This window comes from Myotis lucifugus, unplaced genomic scaffold (assembly GCF_000147115.1).
Source record: "Myotis lucifugus unplaced genomic scaffold, Myoluc2.0 scaffold_10, whole genome shotgun sequence".
Taxonomy (NCBI): domain Eukaryota; kingdom Metazoa; phylum Chordata; class Mammalia; order Chiroptera; family Vespertilionidae; genus Myotis; species Myotis lucifugus.
In genome coordinates, this window is record NW_005871058.1 from 4,056,173 (window position 1) to 4,076,948 (window position 20,776).

Here is a 20,776-nt window from a genome sequence, read left to right on the forward strand (position 1 = left end):
TGTTATTAAAATAGCTGACTGTTAATTGCTCTTGTGAAATCTTTTGCCACAAGAGTTGGAAGTAGAAATACTTCAGTCACTGTTTATAGCAAAATATGTATTCATGGTAAATTCAGGAATGAAAAATTATTCTGGTAAGACATTTGCAAGTATTTTCCAAATAAACATTTGGCATCTCAAAATACGAGAATTACAACAAAGCCATCGAAATTTTTTTACCTCTAGAACACATGCTTCAGCATCTACAGGTCAGTTGGTCAAATACTTAATGCTTATTGTACTGACATTGTCCTTATTGTTAAAATACAACATTGAACATGTGCCTGTCAACACAGTTTATCCATCTTCTTACACTTAGATTAAATTGGGAGGGGAAGTTTAAACCCTTCCACTGCCTCAGGAGGATTTCAAGACATCTCTACTCCAGTGCTTCCAGGCCTGTAGGCTTGGAATTCTTGTTTAGAAAGTAAATAGATAATGTGTAACAGATAAAGTCCTGACTTGTCAGTTTAACAATAAGATGTTGGAGATAACAGTTGCTCAAGACTATATGGCTTTGAGTGTTAGCTTGCATACTGTTTGTAAACTCTTAAGAAAATTTTTGAAGAAATTCTGCTTTCAAAAAGTTTAAAAGTTGTGTAGTTACTAAGTAAGACACAAATGATACTTTACAAGCTTATTTAATTATGTAAATTAAAAACCAAAAGTTCCAGTGTAAAAAAAAAATGTGTTCTTGGAAGTTTCAACAGATTTCTAAATTGCCTTTATAAAATTTTTTCAACACATTTGTGATAATTATGTATAAGAAGTCAAAAGCTCTTTAAACAGCCAGCTAACTCAGGTTTTTTTTATCTATCATCTAACACACTACAAGTCATATACAGCAAAATCACAGCTAACCCCATTTTTCAGCTTTTTGTTAATGATGTTTTATCTAAAAGATAGTTTATTCTTGCCTTGCCAGTCTGGCTGAGTGGTTGAGCGTCGACCTATGAACCTGGAGGTCAGGGTTGGATTCTTGATTAGGGCACATGCCTGGGCTGTGGGCTCAATCCCCAGTGTGGGGTGTGCAGGAAGCAGCGATCCATGATTCTCTCTCATTATTGATGTTTCTACCTCCCTCTCCCTTCCTCTCCAAAATCAATAAAAATATATATTTTTAAAAAAATGGAATATAATCAATGTTTTTCTGACCATTCAGTATTATGCTAAAAATGAAACAGGACTAAGGGGGCACTGACCCTAGCAGTAGCCCTGAAACTTCCTTTCTTGCTGAAGGTCCATAATAACAGTTTCCTTTGGTAATTTGCCTCTTTCTCATTAAGTTGAAACAGAAACAGGGAAACTCCTATAAAATATTAGTCCTCAATCAGCTGTCTGCCACTATCAGAGTCTTAAAGGTGCTGTGCAGAGGCAGCACAACGTGGAAATGCAGTTTAATACTATAGGGCCCTGGATCTGTATGAAGTCTCTATAGACTGCAGTGGATTATGGAGTCAGAAAGGTTCCTTTTGTAAACCCTACTATGGTAGCCAATTAACATGGATCCTGTTCTCCTACATTTCCAAGCCTCCAAGACCTTTCTTTCTTTCTTTTTAAATATGTTTTTATTGATTTTAGAGAGAAAAAGGGAGAGAGATAGAAACATCAACATCAATTGGCTGCCTCCCACAGGCCCCGCCACTGGAGTGAGCCTGCAACCCAGGCATGTGCCCTGACCTGGAATTGAACCAGCGACCTCCTGGTGCATGGGTCAACGTTCAACCACTGAGCAACACTAGCTGGGCTTCAAGACCTTTACCTATATGATAAGGAGAAGAGGCCCAAAACAGAATAAGAGCTATTCTCTTTCCTGTTCGAGGTCTCATCCATTCATTGCATCCTTCATTTGCTATAAAACCTACCCTGGTTTCAAAGGGGGATAAGCCTGGGGTTTCTATCACCCACTATAGGCTTGTCAGAAGGATGGCAAAGTAGCTGCACAATGCAGTCCAAAAGAAAAGGCAAGGGTACGAGAGAACAGCTGAGGTGTTACACTCTAGGCCAGGGGTGGGCAACCTTTTTGTGAGTGCGTGCCAAAACCAGCAAAATCTCTGACTCAAAATTCTTCTGTGTGCCAACCCTAATTTTTTGAGAACATCTTACGCCTACTTGATACTCTTAAGGTGTACGTATGTGAAGAACCTTGAAGAAATAATAAAATTCATTCGAGCAACAAAAACACAGTATATGATGATGAAAAATACATTTATTTTTTAATGTATACATGTACACTGATAGTCCGACAGAAAACTTTATGACTCCATTTGATATTATCAGTGGGACTTTTGCTGCTGCATCACTGATGACAGAGATTTTACATCAGGTTTATATTTCGTGACCTTCAGAGATATGCATGAGCTACTACTTTTATCCGTCAGGCTACTCCTATTACAAGACTTAACAAAATTCATCACTGAGAACAAAGATTCACAAGCGTATGTGGATGAAACCAAAACACCCGTCAGATCTAGGAAGGCAGGGAGAGTTAAGGCAGAGGCATAGAAATTGCTCTTCCCCTCTCTCGTCAATCCATGTCTATGGTCTTTAAGATAACTGGTTATGTAAAATTATTTATTTATCTAAGATGCACCTACAGTGAATTTATCTGAAAAATAAAAAAGTCAATATTAAGAAAAAAATTGTAAATGGAAGATTATAAGAGAGGGTTTTGAGTGCCAGCAAAAGTTACTGGCGTGCCATGTTTGGCACACGTGCCAGGGGTTGCCCACCCCTGCTCTAGGCACTGTAGACTCTAGGAGCTTTGTAAATAAGAACCTATTTAATCTGTACAACAACCCTATGAACTCGGTAGTAGTAGTATCCCCTCTTGACAGATGAGGAAACTAGCAAAGATAACTTCAATAGCTTACCCAGCGAGGTTATATAGCTAGTAAATGGCAGAGCCAAAGTTGCCCAAATCCACACTCAACCAGTATTATTAATCTAAAAAGAGGCAAGGCCTAGAGATAGAAATCTTTACTCCAGAACTACTTATAGTTCTTTTCTTTCTTCAACTACAAGCTGTAGCCCTGAGCAGACCCTAATTGTTTGTCTCATCTAAACTGGGGAAGATGGGTGTAAAAAGGCTTTGAACTGCTCCTGTTAAAAAGCCTGTTTTAAAAATTAGTTTTTCAGAATTAAAGTCCTTGAAATTAGATGTATTTCTTTAGAATGGTCTCTATCCTTGGTCTGTTGGTCTCAGATAAGCCTATACTCTAAAAAGAACCTCTTAAAAGCCAAGAATGAAACAACCAATCAAAAGAGAATTAAGTCTACATATCCATCTTTAAAAAATAGGATAATGGCGTTTTCTAATAACCAGAAGTTTTATTTAAAAGTTCCTATTAGCACATTCAGTGTTATAGAATGGATGGGAGCCATCACTAAAATAAATTTATTTCATCTGACATTGTAAACATTTGTTTAAAAAGCAAAAAGTCTATTTTAGCTTTGAACAGTTTTATAGAAACAGCATAATGATGAAATTTATGAGTTTGAAATGTCACCACCTTTGCAATGATGCACAAAACTCATATCTTCTACCCCTCCATTGAATTTTGGGATCTTTAAATATTTGACTTCCGAAGTCAATTTCACAAACCAGTGTCAATTAGTGGTTTTTACTTTGCTGAGCATTCAGATAACGTGGCAAGCTTTTAAATTTTACAATATCCAAGTCAAATCCCCAACCAATTACATCAGAATTTCTGTGTGTGTGACCCAGGCATCAGACTTTCTTAAAACTGCCAGATGACTCCAATATGCAGCAAAGCTTTTGAACCACTGGTCTATGTACTCCGATTTAGACACTGGCTTCATGGGTTTTGCTCCACCTGCCCTTTTTTTTTTTTCAATCCTCATTTGAGGATATGTTTTTATTGATTTGAGAGAGAGAGAAACATTGATAGGTTGCCTCTTGTATGCACCCCATCCAGGATCGAACCTACAACCTAGGTATGTGCCCTGACCAGGAATTGAACCTGCAACCTTTTGGTGTACAGGATGATACTCCACCCAGCTGAGCCACCTGAACAAGGCTCCACTGCCTTTTTTTTTTTTTTTTGTACTAATAGCAGAAATTTATTAAAAATTGAATATGATAGAAAAATGGCTGGCTGTGTCATGCTATTATTCTTTTTTTCTTTTTATTGTGGACAGCATTACAGATTACTCCCATTTTCTCCCTTTTTGCCCCCCTCCTCCCAACCTTCCACTGCTTTTTGATACATCAAACACACGAAGAATTTCAACTGCTGCTCCTTCAGATCCCAAAGAATTGAGTCAAAGTAGATGGACCAGAATGGTACTAGATTCGAAGCATGTCTTTTGTGCTTGCTCATTTCAAGTTCTAAACACAAAACAGTCCATTTATAGTTTTTAAAACTGGGATAACTTTTTCATGCTTCTACCCTGCACTATCTGCCAGATGGAAAAACACTCCAATTTTAGGACATCCAAAGTACATCGATATGACGTGTATTTCTTATTATAAACAATTGTGTATATGATACACCTTGCACTGCATATGTGTTCTGTTGTCACTTTAACAGTGACTCCTGTGTTCATCAGTTTTGAGTCTGGTTATTTTGCAACTTCTAATCACCATCATGTCTTCTTCCATTCCACTGCTTGCTTTTTTTTCTCTTTTACATTTTCATTTAAAAATGCCTTTTTTTACATAGGCAAAATAGTAGAGATCACATTTTTTTTCTAAATAATTCATTATTGCCCTAACCGGTTTGGCTCAGTGGATGGAGTGTTGGCCTGTGGACTGAAGGGTCCTCGGTTGGATTCCGGTCAAGGGCATGTACCTTGGTTGCGGGCACTTCCCCAGTAGGAGGTGTGCAGGAGGCAGCTGATCGATGTTTCTCTCTCATTGATGTTTCTAACTATCCCTCTCCCTTCCTCTCTGTAAAAAAATTAATTAATTAATAAAAAGGCAAAGACTAAGACCTTTAAAAAATAAATAATTCATTATTTCCTCCTTCAAAATATTTCGTCTGCATATATCTATTACAGCTATCACACCGTCTTGCTCACTGAGCTAGCTGTGAACTTGAACAGGAGCAGTTTCATTCATCTTTGCATGAGTAGTATCATTTAACCACTACCTACCTAAATATTTATTGAAATAAAGTAATAAAAGCTGCCAGTACCCATACCAGAAATTATGTCGTCCTTACCAGAAGTGGGTATAAAATACTCCTTAAAAATTCAGACTTAAATAGATATGAATTAGGTAAGATAGTGATTTTTTTTTCTTTTCCAGGTTTGTATTTCAACAATCGGAAAAGTTTGCAAAGGTGGAAAACGAATACCAATTACTGAAAAAAGAAAACAACGAATTCCAAGGGCTTCAAAGTAAAATCAGTTTAATTTCAGAAAAGGTAATTATTAATTGTCTTATTTGGGAAGATTTTTTTCCACTTTCCTTCCTCCTATCATCATTCTACCCCAGTTCATAAATTCTTTTTTTTTTTTTGCCTTTTAATCAATGCTATTTTAACTCTCACAGGTCTCCCTACCTTTTTCCATTCTCCCTTCAATCCAATTTAGAATTAAATTACATTTTGAAAGGAAAATAATTTTTTAAAATACAACTACTGTTATTGTTTGAAAAGACTAACATGCTCATATTGAGGTGACCTCAATTTTCTATTTAAATATCAAGTGTATATGCTTGATATTTTGGTATAAAATTAGAATAGAAAAAGCATTTGTTGGGCAAAATTTCATCAGTGTTTTATTCTTTACTTCCTGCTTGGTAAACATATATGTGTGCATATAAGACTGATTAACCTAAAAATAAATATTGATTTTGTAGCCAAATGAAAATTGAAATCCATGTCTTTGTTGTGTTTCTTCAAGCTGCAAATGCAGATGCATTATTTCTGTGATTCTTAGAAATGTGCAACCGATTAAAAAAATGTTAACTACTACACTTCTCAGGAAAGGGTCTGCTGTAATCAACGAGGCATCTGTGGGCCTTGCCTGGTTACTGGGGACCAAAGTATCATTGGGAAACATATCTTGTTTGTTCATTTCTTCATGCACTATATCTTTACTTAAGTCATAAGGTAGATAGGACTTGTGTCTGGCACCAGGGTGAGCAAGAATGTTATAAGCCGAAACCGGTTTGGCTCAGTGCATAGAGCATCGGCCTGCGGACGGAAAGGTCCCAGGTTCGATTGCGGTCAAGAGCATGTACCTGGGTTGTGGGCACATCCCCAGAAGGAGATGTGCAGGAGGCAGCTGATCGATGTTTCTAACTCTCTCTCCCTTCCTCTCTGTAAAAATTCAATAAAATAAAAAAACTTAAAAAAAGAATGTTATAAAAATAAACAGAAAAAAAAATAAAGGGTCTAAGTTCCTGCAGCTTCATGCACAAAATGGGCATATATTCCCTCAGAAGGTAAAAGCCGTGGATGATAATCATACATCCCCTCGAACATGCCAGGGGATCGAATGTGACCTTAGGGGCCTCTGGGAAGGAGCTGCAAGAATTGGTATTTTGCCCTGGCCAGTTTGGCTCAATGGATAGAGCGTCGGGCTGCGGACTCAAGGGTCCCAGGTTCGATTCCGGTCAAGGGCATGTACCTTGGTTGCGGGCATATACCCAGTAGGGAGTGTGCCAGGAGGCAGCTGATCAATGTTTCTAACTCTCTATCCCTCTCCCTTCCTCTCTGTAAAAAAATCAATAAAGAAATATTAAAAAAAAAAAGAATTGGTATTTTGACGTAGAGCTCAAGTTGGAATCTGGTTATAATTGTTGGAGGCCCCTCTCATCAGGGAGATGATGATAGAAAAAAATGTCAGAAAACAAAAACTGAATGTACTTAAAAGCTATGGAAAGCAAATTTTGAAGAAAGATTTCCTTTTTAAATGAAAAATTTGGTAGCAAATAAAATGCTTTTTAAAGCAGATTTTTTAACTATTAAAATATATATTATCATAGGATCCAAAAAATATTCAGTCTTTGCATAGCTCTTTCTCTCCCAGCCTGCCTAGGAGTAGTTTAACAACAGCTGCCTTCTCACAAAGCTGATCCTCACGGCTAGCGTCATGCAGTAGGAGGAGAAAACAACTAGACCTGGACTCCCTCACAACTACATCACCTCAGAAAAAAATCACCTTAACTCCTCTTGGCCTCCGTTTCCTCATTTATTAAATGAGAATAACAAAATTTGTGTAAGGATCAGATGAGATACAATACATATGTAAACTCTTTGAAAACTTTCAAGCAGTAATAAATTTAAGGTATTCACTCTCTTTAAAAAAATGAAAAACTATTAGAATATATTGGCAGCCCATAAATGACAGCTGTTGTGGTATACTAGTCACTGTATATGTTTTCAAATTAAATCTTGAAACCTTGTTATCCTTTTGAACTTTTGGGACTCTTGAGATATATGCCCCAGAATATAGTGACGCTCTGATGAACAGTCCAGGTAGGAAATTACCTTTGGGGAAGATAAGCTTGCCTCTTCAAAATGCTGCTAACAAGACAACTAAACCTAGCAGTATTACCAAAGTATAAGTATTTCTCAAAATTGGCTTTTAAAGGAACTTGTATTATGGCTACATGTGTGCACTGAAGATAATTTGTAAACAAGGTTTCGAAGTGGTCCGATTATATTATTCAGTGGGGTTGCACATTGCTCCCAGCTGTCACCTGGAACTGCTTCAGGTATGATGGGGGTGGGCCCAGAAGGTTTATGGCCATTCTTCTTTCTTTTTCTTTCTTTTTTTTAAATAAATTTTTATTGATTTCAGAGAGGAAGGGAGAGGAAGAGAGAGACAGAAACATCAATGATGAGAGAGAATCATTCATCAGCTGCCTCCTGCACACCCCCCACTGGGGATTGAGCCCCAACCTGGGCATGTGCCCTGACTGGGAATCAAACCGTGACCTCTTGGTTCATAGGTCGACGCTCAGCCCCTGAGCCATGCCGGCTGGACACCATTCTTCTTCCTAAACATCAGCAAACATGTTCTTTATACCTCGAGATACGGGGACTACAAAAATATGCCAGATATGCTCTCCTCGCCTAAGGAATTTAGAAGCTCTCCTATCTTCACTGTCTCATTCATCAGTCTGTTAAGGGGTCAGATTTCCGAGTCACTTCCTAAGCCTTCCCTCACTGAGATCCAGACTTCTAACCTCTCCTTAAGCATCCATTCTCCCATGCTAATTCTATCATAACACAAGTCATAATCTATTGTGATTTTGTTGTTGTTAATTGACTCCTTTACTGATCTTTAGGCCAATCACAGTGTCTTGTATCTCTATATTCCTATATCTCTATATAATAATGGAACAAAGGACACTCAATAAGTCTTACTGGAACTCTAGAATATAAAAGATCCAAATCTCTGTCTCCCCTGCCAAATTGTGAAGCCAGGGACTATACTATATCTATATTTTTATGTCCAGTGTCTAGCACAGGTCCTGCCCAGAGTGAACACTCAAAAATTCTTGAATCATATGTGCTGAGTGCCAAATAGGTGGCAAATACATAATACAGTATGTGCTGCTGTACAGGAGTTTGGGCTGTCAGACTAGGGTTATGAGAGAATGCTGCACTGAAGAGCTGAGATCTGGTCTGAGCCTTGAAAGAAGGACAGAACTCGGCTAAGCAAAGAGGAGGGAAGACAAGTATAGAGAGAGGTTATAGAATTTGGGACTTGAACCTAGAAAACATCATATTGTACCAATATTTTAGGAAACATCATATTGTACCATGATATACATAGCAGTTCCTAAAAGCTTAATTTGACTGTAGTGTGTAGGATGATTTAGGGAGGAAGTAATTAGAAGCAGATACTAGATAATGCTTCTAGAATACTTTCCTTGATCATCAAAGTCTCGTTTGGGTGCCCCATGTAAGCGCTTCCATAGTTCTTCCCCTATCATAGCGTATATAGACTTGGCTTTCACCCCAATTACACTAAGCTGCTTAAGGGCAGAACTGTGTCTTGAACAGTATTAAGTCTTCAACACAAGGCTGCAAACATTTGATAAATTAATATTCATTTCTAGTCTTCCTGTGTCTCTAAGGCTGTTATCTTTGTAAGTGTAGACTAAGAGAGACGCACGACCTCGTCTACCTATGTTCCGGACACATGAGGACATGCCAGGAGCTTACCATAATTTACAGATATTTAGGACACTTTGCTATTTGACATAGTTGTCTCACTACACTAGCTTTTTCTTCATTTTGCCTTTGTGATATTTGTAAGATCTGATTCTGATATCTTCTCCACAAAGGTCGGTCAACCAATTTTTTTTTTCAGGCAGAAACTCTTCCAGAATCATTGGATTTAGAAAAGTGAAAAAATTTTATAACTAACTCACAGTTTCTTAAAAATTCAAATAACCATAGAAATAACAACTAAGTTGCTTTCCATTGGAGTAAAAAAAGAAAGAAATGTGCTATACTCCAGGCTCCCTTTAGCATTATCTTTCAGTTGAATATCCCTCCATGAAAATGTGCAAATATTTAGGATTATAAGTTCAGGTATATTTATCTGCTGTAGTGCTAATCTGTTAAATTTAAATACATTAAAACAACGTGAAAATAATAAATGTTTTTGCCAGTATGGCTCTGATATGCTTGGTATTTTAGACATCTTCAGAATTTGAAATTGGCACGTGACTGTTAAAGTATGTTTCCCTAATATATAAGTTATTAAGTAGCCTTGGGAATTGTTTTGTGTTATAAATGCAGCTTGAGTCTACTGAAAGTATCCTGCAAGAAGCTACATCATCCATGTCTTTGGTGACCCAGGTTGAGCAGGAAGTATCCAGCCTCCAGCATATCATGCATGACATTCAAATTAGTGAAGAGATGCTCTCTCAAAAGATGCAAAGCCTTAATGAGAAATTCCAAAATGTCACAAATTTCTGGGAGAGAAGCCTGGAAGAAATGAATGCTGATACAGACACTTTCAAATCAGAATCAAAGCATATGCATTCGCAAGTGACTGTCCAAATTAACTCAGCTGAACAAGGAATAAAGTTGCTCACGGAAAGGCTAAAAGATCTGGAAGACAGCACACTCAGAAATATCAGAACAGTGAAAAGACAAGAAGAAGAGGATCTTCTGCGAGTCGAGGAGCAGCTGGGCTCTGATGCAAAAGCAGTGGAAAAGCTGGAAGAGGAACAGCATGCTCTCTTGGCCAGAGATGAAGACCTGACTAATAAGCTTTCCAACTACGAACCCAAAGTTGAGGAATGCAAGACACATTTGCCAACCATTGAAAGTGCAATTCGCTCTGTTCTCAGAGTCTCTCAGGATCTGATAGGGACAGAAAAGAAAATGGAAGATTTAACTCTTCAGATGTTCAATATGGAAGATGATATGCTGAAAGCAGTATCTGAAATCATGGAGATGCAGAAAACTCTTGAAGGACTTCAGTACGACAACAGCATATTAAAGATGCAAAATGAACTGGACGTTCTGAAAGGAAAAGTTCGTGACTTTATAGTATATTCAAGTGCAGGGGAAAAGGGAACTTTAAAAGAACGTAATCTAGAAAATAAAGGAATTGATAGTGACCTTTAAACGCACTACATTTATTCTGATGAACCATATTATTGTACATCAATTTATTAGTTCCATGCTTCTGTGTTATTTTGATATGTCTCACTTACCCTACATTATTGGGAAAGAGGTGAGATGTCCACAGAAGTGTATTAGCCAGACAATCAAAGCTTATCTCTAAGCAATACAACTTATTTCATTTTAATCATTTTAAATAGAAATAATTCTAAAAAAAAATATATATATATATATATATATATATATATATATATATATATACTTTTTTAAAAGTAATATCCTTAATATTTTTCATGTTTTTCTAATAATTACTGGTCATTATTATGAATTTCACCCATTGGACCCAAATATATAGTATCTCTAGTAGCTAATGAGGGGTGTTTACCTCCTCACTAAGTGACCCCAGTTTGCTATTTTTCAAACCTTATGTCTTCTTCTTATATCTCTTCTGTTACCTGAAAAGGTGACCCACTGACCTGTTACTGTCAGGTGGGTCGGTGAAGTGCCAGCCTCAGCCGGGCCTTCATTTACCTTGTAATTTACTACAGGCTAAGAATCCAGACCACGGAGTTCATAGGAATTTTGTCTAAACTAAAAGAATAACATGCCCAAGAGCAAGATTGGGGTACTTTGCGATGAATTAATATGCACTTTTTGAAAACTATGGAGCCTTGGAAATGTTTTTACTTTTTGTTAAGGTTCTAAACTGTGTTATAGATACTTGTAAAAATTTTTAAACAAGAGTAATATAGAGTGGGGCAAAAGTAGGTTTACAGTTGTGAGTAAGCGAAAGTTTATTCTTGTATTATTATTTATTCATTAGTGTATTATTTTCCATACAAACAACTGTAAGCCTACTTTTGCCCCCCCCCCCCATATGGTTGAGGGGGTTTTTTTTGTTCTGTTTGTTTTTTGGGGTTTTTTTTAAGGCTTTTCCTAGTAATGACATGTGTATGCTTTAAATATGGACTTTTGGAATATCTCTGTATAGCTGGGCTTTTTATTTTAAAAAAGTTTTGACTGTGTTACAGACTCCTGAGTTTGCTAGATATAGGATCTCTAGGTAAATCACTCTATCGAGAACATACACCAATAAGCCTGTGGCCTGTTTTAAAAAGGAAAAAGCAGCAAAACGAGAAATGAGAGCCAGCCTGCCACCTCTGCTTCCCTTTTCTGGGGACCAGTTCAGCTTCCCACCATCTCGCAGCTCTCCAGGCATCCCCTTCACTCGCCTTCCCCAAGCCTGAGCGGTTACTTTCTCATCCAGAGGTGCAACCTTCGGCCTCTGCACACAGGCACAGGATTTGATGAAACAAATTTAAAAGGTTCTGCTTGCCCAGCTGGTGTGGCTGAACCTATGCACCAAGAAGTCACCCATTGATTCCTAGGTGGTCAAGGCCCATGCCCTGATTGTGTGCTCCATCCCCAGTAGGGGACTTGCAGGAGGCAGCTGATCAGGGTTTCTGTCTCTCCCTTTCCTTTCCTCTCTCTAAAAATCAATAAAAACATGTAATTAAAAAAATTAAAATAAAAGGCTCTGCTTTTCAGGCTCTGCTCCACCCTCTCTCCTTTGCCCCAGGACCACTTCCCACAGTGAGCCAGGTACACAAAAAATAAACATTTAAAAAAGAGAGAAATGATGACAATTAGGGTAATTAAAAGTATGTCATTATTTTAAAGGGTCCCCAAACTAATTACCCAAACATATTTGTTTCACATAGTGATTTATTTTACTCAAAATTACGTAATCAAGTCACAAGGAATAAGACAGGCATACCAAGGTGATTAAGCAGAGACCTAGCCGTATTTTTCTAATAACGATAATCAGAAATGTGCAGGATTGGGGGGAACACATGAGACTTTTATTGGTAAACTGATATATCAAGAGTGTCCAAACTTGGTGTTGAAAACTGAGACAACTGTATATGGAAGTACTATTCTTGTTCATTCTTGCCAATAACCAACTGTAGTCCCTTTTTGTAATGCAGTTTCAGTGGAATTAAGCACAAACAACTTGAAAGCAATCAGTTACAAAAGGTAGTTATGGTCAGGTAGTTGTACTATGTAAATTTGCACATTTTGGGAGAAATCCCAAATACGTTCTACTACGGTGGATAGCCGTGGGTCATAAAAATGGAAGAATCTTTCTATTAAAAGTCACAGCATTAATTTTTGGAATCTTAACATAAATTCCTCGAGTTCTGAATGTCTAAGTTCTTGTCTGTGTGCACTGACAAAATTGTATTTCTTTGTTTTTATTTTTGTACTAATAAAATAGATTATAAAGTTAGCTGGAGTTTGTTCTTTAAACCTCCATCCTGTCAGAGAGATGTGATCTCTTGTATCCTTCATTTCTATTTACTTAATTGTTTGGCCTATCACCATATTTGGTACATCATCATGATTTTTTAAAATATATTTTTGTTGATTTCAGAGAGGAAGTGAGAGGGAGAGAGAGAGAGAAACATCAGTGATGCGAGAGAATCATTGATGGGCTGCCTCCTGCATGCTCCAGTGCCCTGACGGGGAATGGAACCATAACCTCCTGGTTCTTAGGTCAGTGCTCAACCACTGAGTCACGTCATCCAGGCACTTGGCATGTCTTTTTTTTTTCTTTTTTTAAATTGAGTTTATTGGGGTGACATTGGTTAATAAATTTATATGTTTCAGAGGTACAATTCTATAATACACCATCTATATATTGTGTGTTCACCACCCTAAGTCAAGTCTCCTTCCATCACCATTTATCCTCCCCTACCTGCTTCCACCCCCTTTCCTTCTGGTAATCACCATACTGTTGTTTGTGTCTATGAGTTTTTGGTGGTGGTGTTTTTGCTTAATCCCTTCACCTGTTTGACCCAGCCCCCTTAACTCCTCCCTTCTGACAGCTGTCAGTCTGTTCTCTGTATCTATGAGTTTGTTTCTATTTTGTTTGTTAGTTTATTTTGTTCATTAGCATTCTCACCACAGCTTTGCTAACTATGACCCATTTTACAAATGAGGACATTGAGACTCAGCAAGATTAAGAATCTTGCAAACAAGCTTTTGGGTCTGTCCAACTCCAGAGGCCACTGACCTCACACTATTCGATGCAGCCCACTGCTGTTCAACCAGGGGAGGGAAAAAATCACAAGGAACCTGTAAGTAGAACTACCCTAAGGATTCAAAAAGCTGTAATTCAGCCAAACTTGGTGGTAGCCAAGTAACGACTACCATATCGCTATTAAACTAGACTGTGAGTCACTCAAAAGTTGTAACTGTGACCTAAAATTGTTTGGGCCTTGGGCATAAGAAGGAATTAATCAATGTTTAGGAAAGAGTGAGAAAGCAGGGGAGGAGAAAGAACCTTAGTTGGGAATCTTCTGACCTAGGCTTTGCCACCAAGTGTGTGTTCTTGGGCAATTGATTTTGAGGTTTTTAATTTGTAAAATGAGGGAATTGTACCAAATGATATGATTCCTTCAGGCTTAAAGTGGTCTTAAATTTTAGAGACATTTTCCAGGTCGTTTAGTGCAGTTCAAAGATTTTTTAGCAAAGTTTTTGGAAAGCCAATTGGACCCAGAAATCATTCCCTGGAACCATGTTGTTATGTTTGTATATCCAGACAATATTTATCATTGTAGGACAATCTAGCTTAGTACTTTGCATCTATATAATAAAAGCCTAAGCAACCATTAACGGCGGAACAACCAGAACGACCGGTTACTATGATGCGCACTGACCACCAGGGGACAGACTCTCAACGCAGGAGCTGCCTCCTGGTGGTCAGTGTGCTCCCACAGGGGGAGCACCACTCAGCCAGAAGCCAGGCTCACGGCTGGCGAGCACAGTGGCGGTGGCGGCAGCCTCTCCCACCTCTGTGGCAGCGTTAAGGAGCAGCGAGCCAAGCAGTAAGGAGCAGCGAGCAGGCAGGCGGTAAGGAGCAAGGGGTCCCAGACTGTGAGAGGGATGTCCCCAAGGGCTTCCAGATGACGAGAGGGCACAGGCCAGGCTAAGGGACCTCCCCCCCCACCCCCCGCACGAATTTCATGCACCGAGCCTCTAGCATATATATAACTTGGTAAATATTCAAATTATTGGCTGAATCTTTTGAACTGCTACTGGTACTGGTAGACTCTCCCTGTCTTCTGTACATCCTAACTAAGTAGCTTAAGCAAGCCATAAGTAATTTTTAAAAATAATTCAGTAAAACAATTAGTAGACAATTCCTACAGTGTATGTATCGAGTTTATATTTTAGTAAAGGTCAGTGGAAGTTCTTGATAAATTGCTTTTGTAAGCTACCAAGTAAAACAAAGAGGCTTATTAGCAGCTTCTTAGTGATCTGATCCTTTAAGAATAAACTTAGCTCTTTCTGAGGTATCTTAAGTATATGCTATTAAACAACATTTACAGAGTAGATACATTAATAAATGATAACCTAGTAATAAAATAGGTGAAAGTAAGCCATCTCTTTTCACCCTTGGGGATCTTCTGTTTTAGCGAATACATTTTATTGCAAAACTTTCCCCTTAAAAATAAAACGTGGTTTTGCAATCACTACTCGATTTCCTTCCCATTTGTGGCTGTCCCTTATTGCCATAGTTGCAATGACATTTTCACAATCTAACTTCTCTATCAAAAAGTGGGGGGCGGGGGGGGGAGAGAAACATTGATGTGGGAGAGACACATTGACTGGTTGCCTCCTGCACACACCACCGCCAACAACAAAAACAACTTGAAATAATGCCAGGCACTCAAAATGTTCATCAGCTAATGTGTCCAAGTTAAACCAAAAAGACAGTTCAGAGATATCAGTATACAGTGGATGGTGGGGAAGGACAATGGCATTGAAACATACAAGAACTGAGAACCACTTGTATTTGGAATCATGGAATTTTGGAACCGTGGAGATAGCTTTTGTTATTTGTTGTTTTGTTTTTCACCTGTCTTCTCTACTAAACCAATAAACTGAATTGAGACCACAGCCTACCAATTATGGCGAACCTTTTGAGCTCGGTGTGTCAGCATTTTGAAAAACCCTAACTTAACTCTGGTGCCGTGCCACATATAGAAATTTTTTGATATTTGCAACCATAGTAAAACAAAGATTTATATTTCTGATGTTTATTTTATATATTTAAATGCCATTTAACAAAGAAAAATCAACCAAAAAAATGAGTTCGCATGTCACCTCTGACACGCATGTCATAGGTTCGCCATCACTGGCCTAAGCTGTACTCATCTTTATGTCTCTCACACCTGGCATGCCTAATAACATATTAGGAACTTAAGAATTAGTTAAATTGAACTATTCAAGATAGATACCCCAGAAAATTATTCATAAAAGTAATAGGACGGTAATTGTATTTAAAGTGTCTTGGACATTCATTCTGGCACTTGTTATAACTACACACAATTTATGTCTCAGAAGTTATAGTGCCTTGTTTGACCCTCCAATTCTACCAGTGCTCATCTAGAAGGCTCCTCCCTTCTCCAGCAACAGAAAAATAAGTCACTATCATTTAGCTCATTTTGTCACTGTACAGAGGATTGATAGTACAATAATAACTGAAAAATGTCATTTTCAGTAACATTTTATATTTCCTTAGTTTTCCTTCTTATTCATTAGTAATATACTTAATACATCTTTTACCAAATGCTTTCCAGAGGAGCAGTGAAATTATGGTTAAAACTAACATAAAATTTAAGTCAAGCCCTAGCCGGTTTGGCTCAGTGGATAGAACATCAGCGTTCGATTCCGGTCAAGGGCAGGTACCTTGGTTGCAGGTTCCTCCCCTGGTTGGGGCTCGTACAGGAGGCAACCAATCGATGTGTGTGTTTCTCTCACATCGATGTTTCTCTCTGTCTTTCCCTCTCTCTTACACTCTCCCTAAAAGTCAATGGAAAAATACCCTCGGGTGAGGATTAACAAAATTTAAGTTAAATTTTAACTGTTGAAATCTTAATCAACTTAGTTACTGTGGTATTATATTTTCTTATAGTGTCAGAAGTCTGAAGCTATCATGGAACAATGGAAGTCTTTTCAAATAATTGCTCATCTGAAGCATCTACAGGAGGAAATTTATGAGTTGAAAACTTGGTCCAACAGGATAACTGAAAAACAGGGCATATTGAACAACAATTTGACGACTCTTTCACAAGATATTACAAAAGTAGACCAAAGTACAACTTCCACGGCAAAAGATGTTGGTCTCAAGATTACAACTATAAAGACAGATCTACGCCGTATTTCAGGTTTAGTAACTGATATAACATCCTTGACAGACTCTGTGCAAGAACTGGAGAGTAAAATAGAAAAAACAGAAAAAAATACAGTAAAAAACATAGGTGATCTCCTTTCCAGCAGCATTGACCGAACAGCAATGCTCCGAAAGACAGCATCTGAAAATTCACAGAGAATTAACTCTGTTAAGAAGATGCTTTCGGAGCTAAAGAGTGACTTCAACAAGCATACAGACAGGTTGTTAAGCTTAGAAAGTGACAGAGCTAAAGTTCTGAAGACAGTGACTTTTGCAAATGATCTAAAGCCTAAGGTGTATAATCTAAAGAAGGACTTTTCCCGTTTGGAACCGTTGGTAAATGATTTAACACTACGCATTGGGAGACTGGTTGCTGACTTACTACAAAGAGAGAAAGAAATTGCTTTCTTACATGAAAAAATATCTAATTTAACAATAGTCCAAGCTGAGATTAAGGATATAAAAGATGAAATAACACACATTTCAGGTACGGATTAGTTTGCTATTATTTAGGTTAGACTGAAGTAAGTTGTTTTTTAAATGGGACCTCTGTCATGTCATGAAGAGGCTGACAAGTTAGAAATAATGAAATTCTGGAATAAATACCATTTTGTACATGATAAATAAAATCTTGAAAAGGAAATCTTGAAAAGGGTTGAGCAAAATAAGTATGCTAAAACATGTTTTCAAAATAAGTATGCTAAAACATGTAATTGAAACTTTCTTTAGCAAGAACCTTATGCATCACACACACACACACACACACACACACACACTCAGACAAGTGGGGAGAAGCAGGATCTGCCAGTCTAGCACTGGGAAACTAGATGGGGCAGAATCTGAATCCCCACTTGCCCTCACTGACTGCCAGGTAGCATAGTCTGTGTGGTTGGGGTCCTAACTGGATCCTGCCATTAGAATCAGGGTTGTTGCATTCATTATCCATTTAGAGGAAGAGATCATTTTTTAGTGTATTTTTAAAAATATATTTTTATTGATTTCAGAGAGGGAGAGATAGAAACATTAATGATGAGAATCATTGATTGGCTGCCTCCTGCACACCCCCTACTGGGGATCAAGCCCACAACCCGAGCATGGGGCCTTGATGGGAATCGAACCCAAGATCCTTCAGTCTGCAGGCCGACGCTCTATCCACTGAGCCAAACCAGCTAGGGCGAAAGAGGTAGTTTTGTCCTTAGTTGTTTAATTCATTTGTTTGAAAATTGTTTGAGTGCTCAGTGTGTGCCCAGCACAAGTGTAGGTGCTTTGGGGGCTACAAGGCTGGCTAACAAGTATCCCCTGATCTTACAGAACTTACAGTTGGCTATGAGGGGGTTTAATCAGGGCTCTGGTTGCAAGAAACAGTAATCCGAGTTATCTCATGTTGGGGAGGGGAAGACGTTTAACCTATTAATTTCATGAGTATCCCAAGGGAAGAATTGTGCTATAACCAGTGCTCGTGGGATCTGGAACCACAAGGCCAGTACCAATAGACAGAGCGAGCTCTCCTTCGAAGAGACCAGAGCATCAACCTCACCCAGGCACTTGTTAGAAATATAGAATGTCAGGCTCCACCTCAGAGCTGCTGAATCAGAATCTGCATTTGTAATAAAATCCTGAGGAAATTCATGTGGATATTGAGAAGGATAGTTAGAAACATCGATGAGAGAGAAACATCGACCAGCTGCCTCCTGCACACCCCCTACTGGGGATGTGCACGCAACCTAGGTACATGCCCTTGACCGGAATCGAACCTGGGACCTTTCAGTCTGTAGGCCGATGCTCTATCCACTGAGCCAAACCGGTTAGGCGAACATATTTATTTTTTTAATATATTTTTATTGATTTCAGAAAGGAGGGAGAGGGATAGGAACATCAATGGTGAGAGAGAATCATTGATCAGCTGCCTCCTGTATCACCCCTACTGGGGATTGAGTCCACAACCCAGCAGGTGCCCTTGACTGTTCATAATGATACCAAATGAAGTGTAAATTATGCTCCATGGAATTATCTTATGATACAATAATGCATTTTAGACATGAAAAAACAATTTTCAGCATTTAAAATACAAATTTATCTGAAAATTCATTTATGAAGATTTGTTTCTATCAGTGCCAAATAAACAAGGCACTCATCTTATTTGGTGCTAGTTCTACTCATTGAAATAATGACTCACAAATCTATAATTTGATAGCCATGCTGAGAAGGAACCCTAAAATCTGGATGTCACTAAGCTCATGGTCATGATTTTGTCTTCAAGTAGCTTCCAGGCAAATACAGGATGAAAAACTTTATGTTCCCTAACAGATGATGTAAAATTATTTATTTCAATAATATATATGGTCTCTTATGAGGGAGTCATCCTCAGCTGTGAAATTTCCCTGCACTAATATCAGTGAAAGCTTCATCAATTGTCAATATAATCAGTAAATCAGTTTATTCATAAAAGTGGGTCACATTATGTTTTCATGTTAATGATGTTTTCATAGTTTTAATCTTGCTTAATACAACCCCCTGGGGTTGATTCATGGGTCTTCAAATAATATTGTCCTTCACATGAATTATCCTCCATTTTCAAATCTCGTATATACCAGATTCCACAAAGAAAGCCAGCAGACTTGTACATCAAATCACAGTATTAGATAAGAATTACAGTGTCTTGTGTTTTCATTCAGCATAGCCAGCATTTATTAAGTGACTGTTGCATGCATGGCACATTAGTCCATAGAAACTCACGAAAACTTTGGAATTGTTGCTTTCTAGGAAACTCAAGTCACATTGTAATAGCCCAAAGGTTCATAAACTCTATCAATGATGAAGGTACACCTCATGGACTCCTATGACCATTGCTAAAAATGTGAAGGCAGGGCTGCCTTTTAAGAGATAAATGATTCGTAATATCTGAGGTAAGAACTGTTAGGAGGAGCTGACTTATTAAGCTACCACATTATTATTTGATATATCAGGAGAGGCATAGCACTTTTGAGCTAGATTCCTTGAAGTTTGGAGTTTGTTCCTTAATCATGTGGTATCTGAAATTTTTAACAATTATTTTGTGATTTATCTCATAAATGATAAAAATTACATGAACAGTTATATAACCTTATGCTAAAGAAACAGTATATAACTCTAATTTAGCAGCAAGACTGCAATGCACCAAACTTCATGGACATATTGGACATTTCTATCCCAAAAAGTTATCATGGAAATGTTAAACTCACTTTGAAATACAGTGGGGCCTTGACTTACGAGTGTCCCGACTAACGAGTTTTTCCAGATACCAGAGTTTTTCGAGATACCAGCCATCTCTCAGCCGATTTTTTGCTTTGAGTTGCCAGCTAAAATTCGGGTTACAAGCCAGCTTCAGATACCCTACCACTAGTTGGCGCAGTGAACGTCACAGTGAACGCCACATCAGCCCAGCATCACGTGTCTCACTCATTCACTTTAATGATTTGACATACAAGTAATTTGAGTTACGAGCTCCATCACAGAACGAATTAAACTCGTAAGTCAAGGCCCCACTGTATGCTCAAAACACTTCATGAAGTTTTCACAAAATGGAGATTTAAGCTGTTACTTCTTTTTCAGTCCAGTTTTATTTTACATGTTACTACATATGCATAATTTAGCAAAACTCAGGCTGGTTTTTTAATTGACTTTTAGAGAGAAACATCAATTTGTTGGTCCACGTATTTATGCACTCATTGGCTATCTTGTATGTGCCTTGACTGGGGATTGAACCTGCAACCTTGGTGTATCTGGACAATGCTCTAACCAACTGAGCTACCCAGCCAGAACCAATATTTTTATGATTTCAGAGAGAAGGAAGAGGGATAGAAACATCAGTGATGAGAATCATTGATCGACTGCCTCCTGTATGCCCCTACTGGGGATCAAGCCCACATCCAGGCATGTGCCCTTGACCAGA

At 38.2% G+C, this 20,776-nt stretch overlaps 1 protein-coding gene across 3 annotated transcripts in view; it reads left to right on the top strand.

Moving 5' to 3' along the window:
* The window catches only part of IKBIP (IKBKB interacting protein), an 18,945-nt gene extending 1,457 nt beyond the window's left edge, over nucleotides 1-17,488 (top strand). Inside the window, exons 1-3 of one of the 3 annotated variants that reach the window (XM_023749907.1) lie at nucleotides 30-466; nucleotides 5,312-5,429; nucleotides 9,771-10,662. In XM_023749907.1, coding sequence (XP_023605675.1) covers nucleotides 318-466; nucleotides 5,312-5,429; nucleotides 9,771-10,607 — 1,104 coding nt within the window. In that variant the 5' untranslated portion in view covers nucleotides 30-317 and the 3' untranslated portion in view covers nucleotides 10,608-10,662. Of the gene's footprint in view, nucleotides 1-29; nucleotides 467-5,311; nucleotides 5,430-9,770; nucleotides 10,663-16,587 lie in introns of those variants that run through there. The other 2 variants (XM_023749908.1, XM_023749909.1) reach the window with 2 other exon arrangements.
* The last annotated feature ends 3,288 nt before the right edge of the window (nucleotides 17,489-20,776 follow it).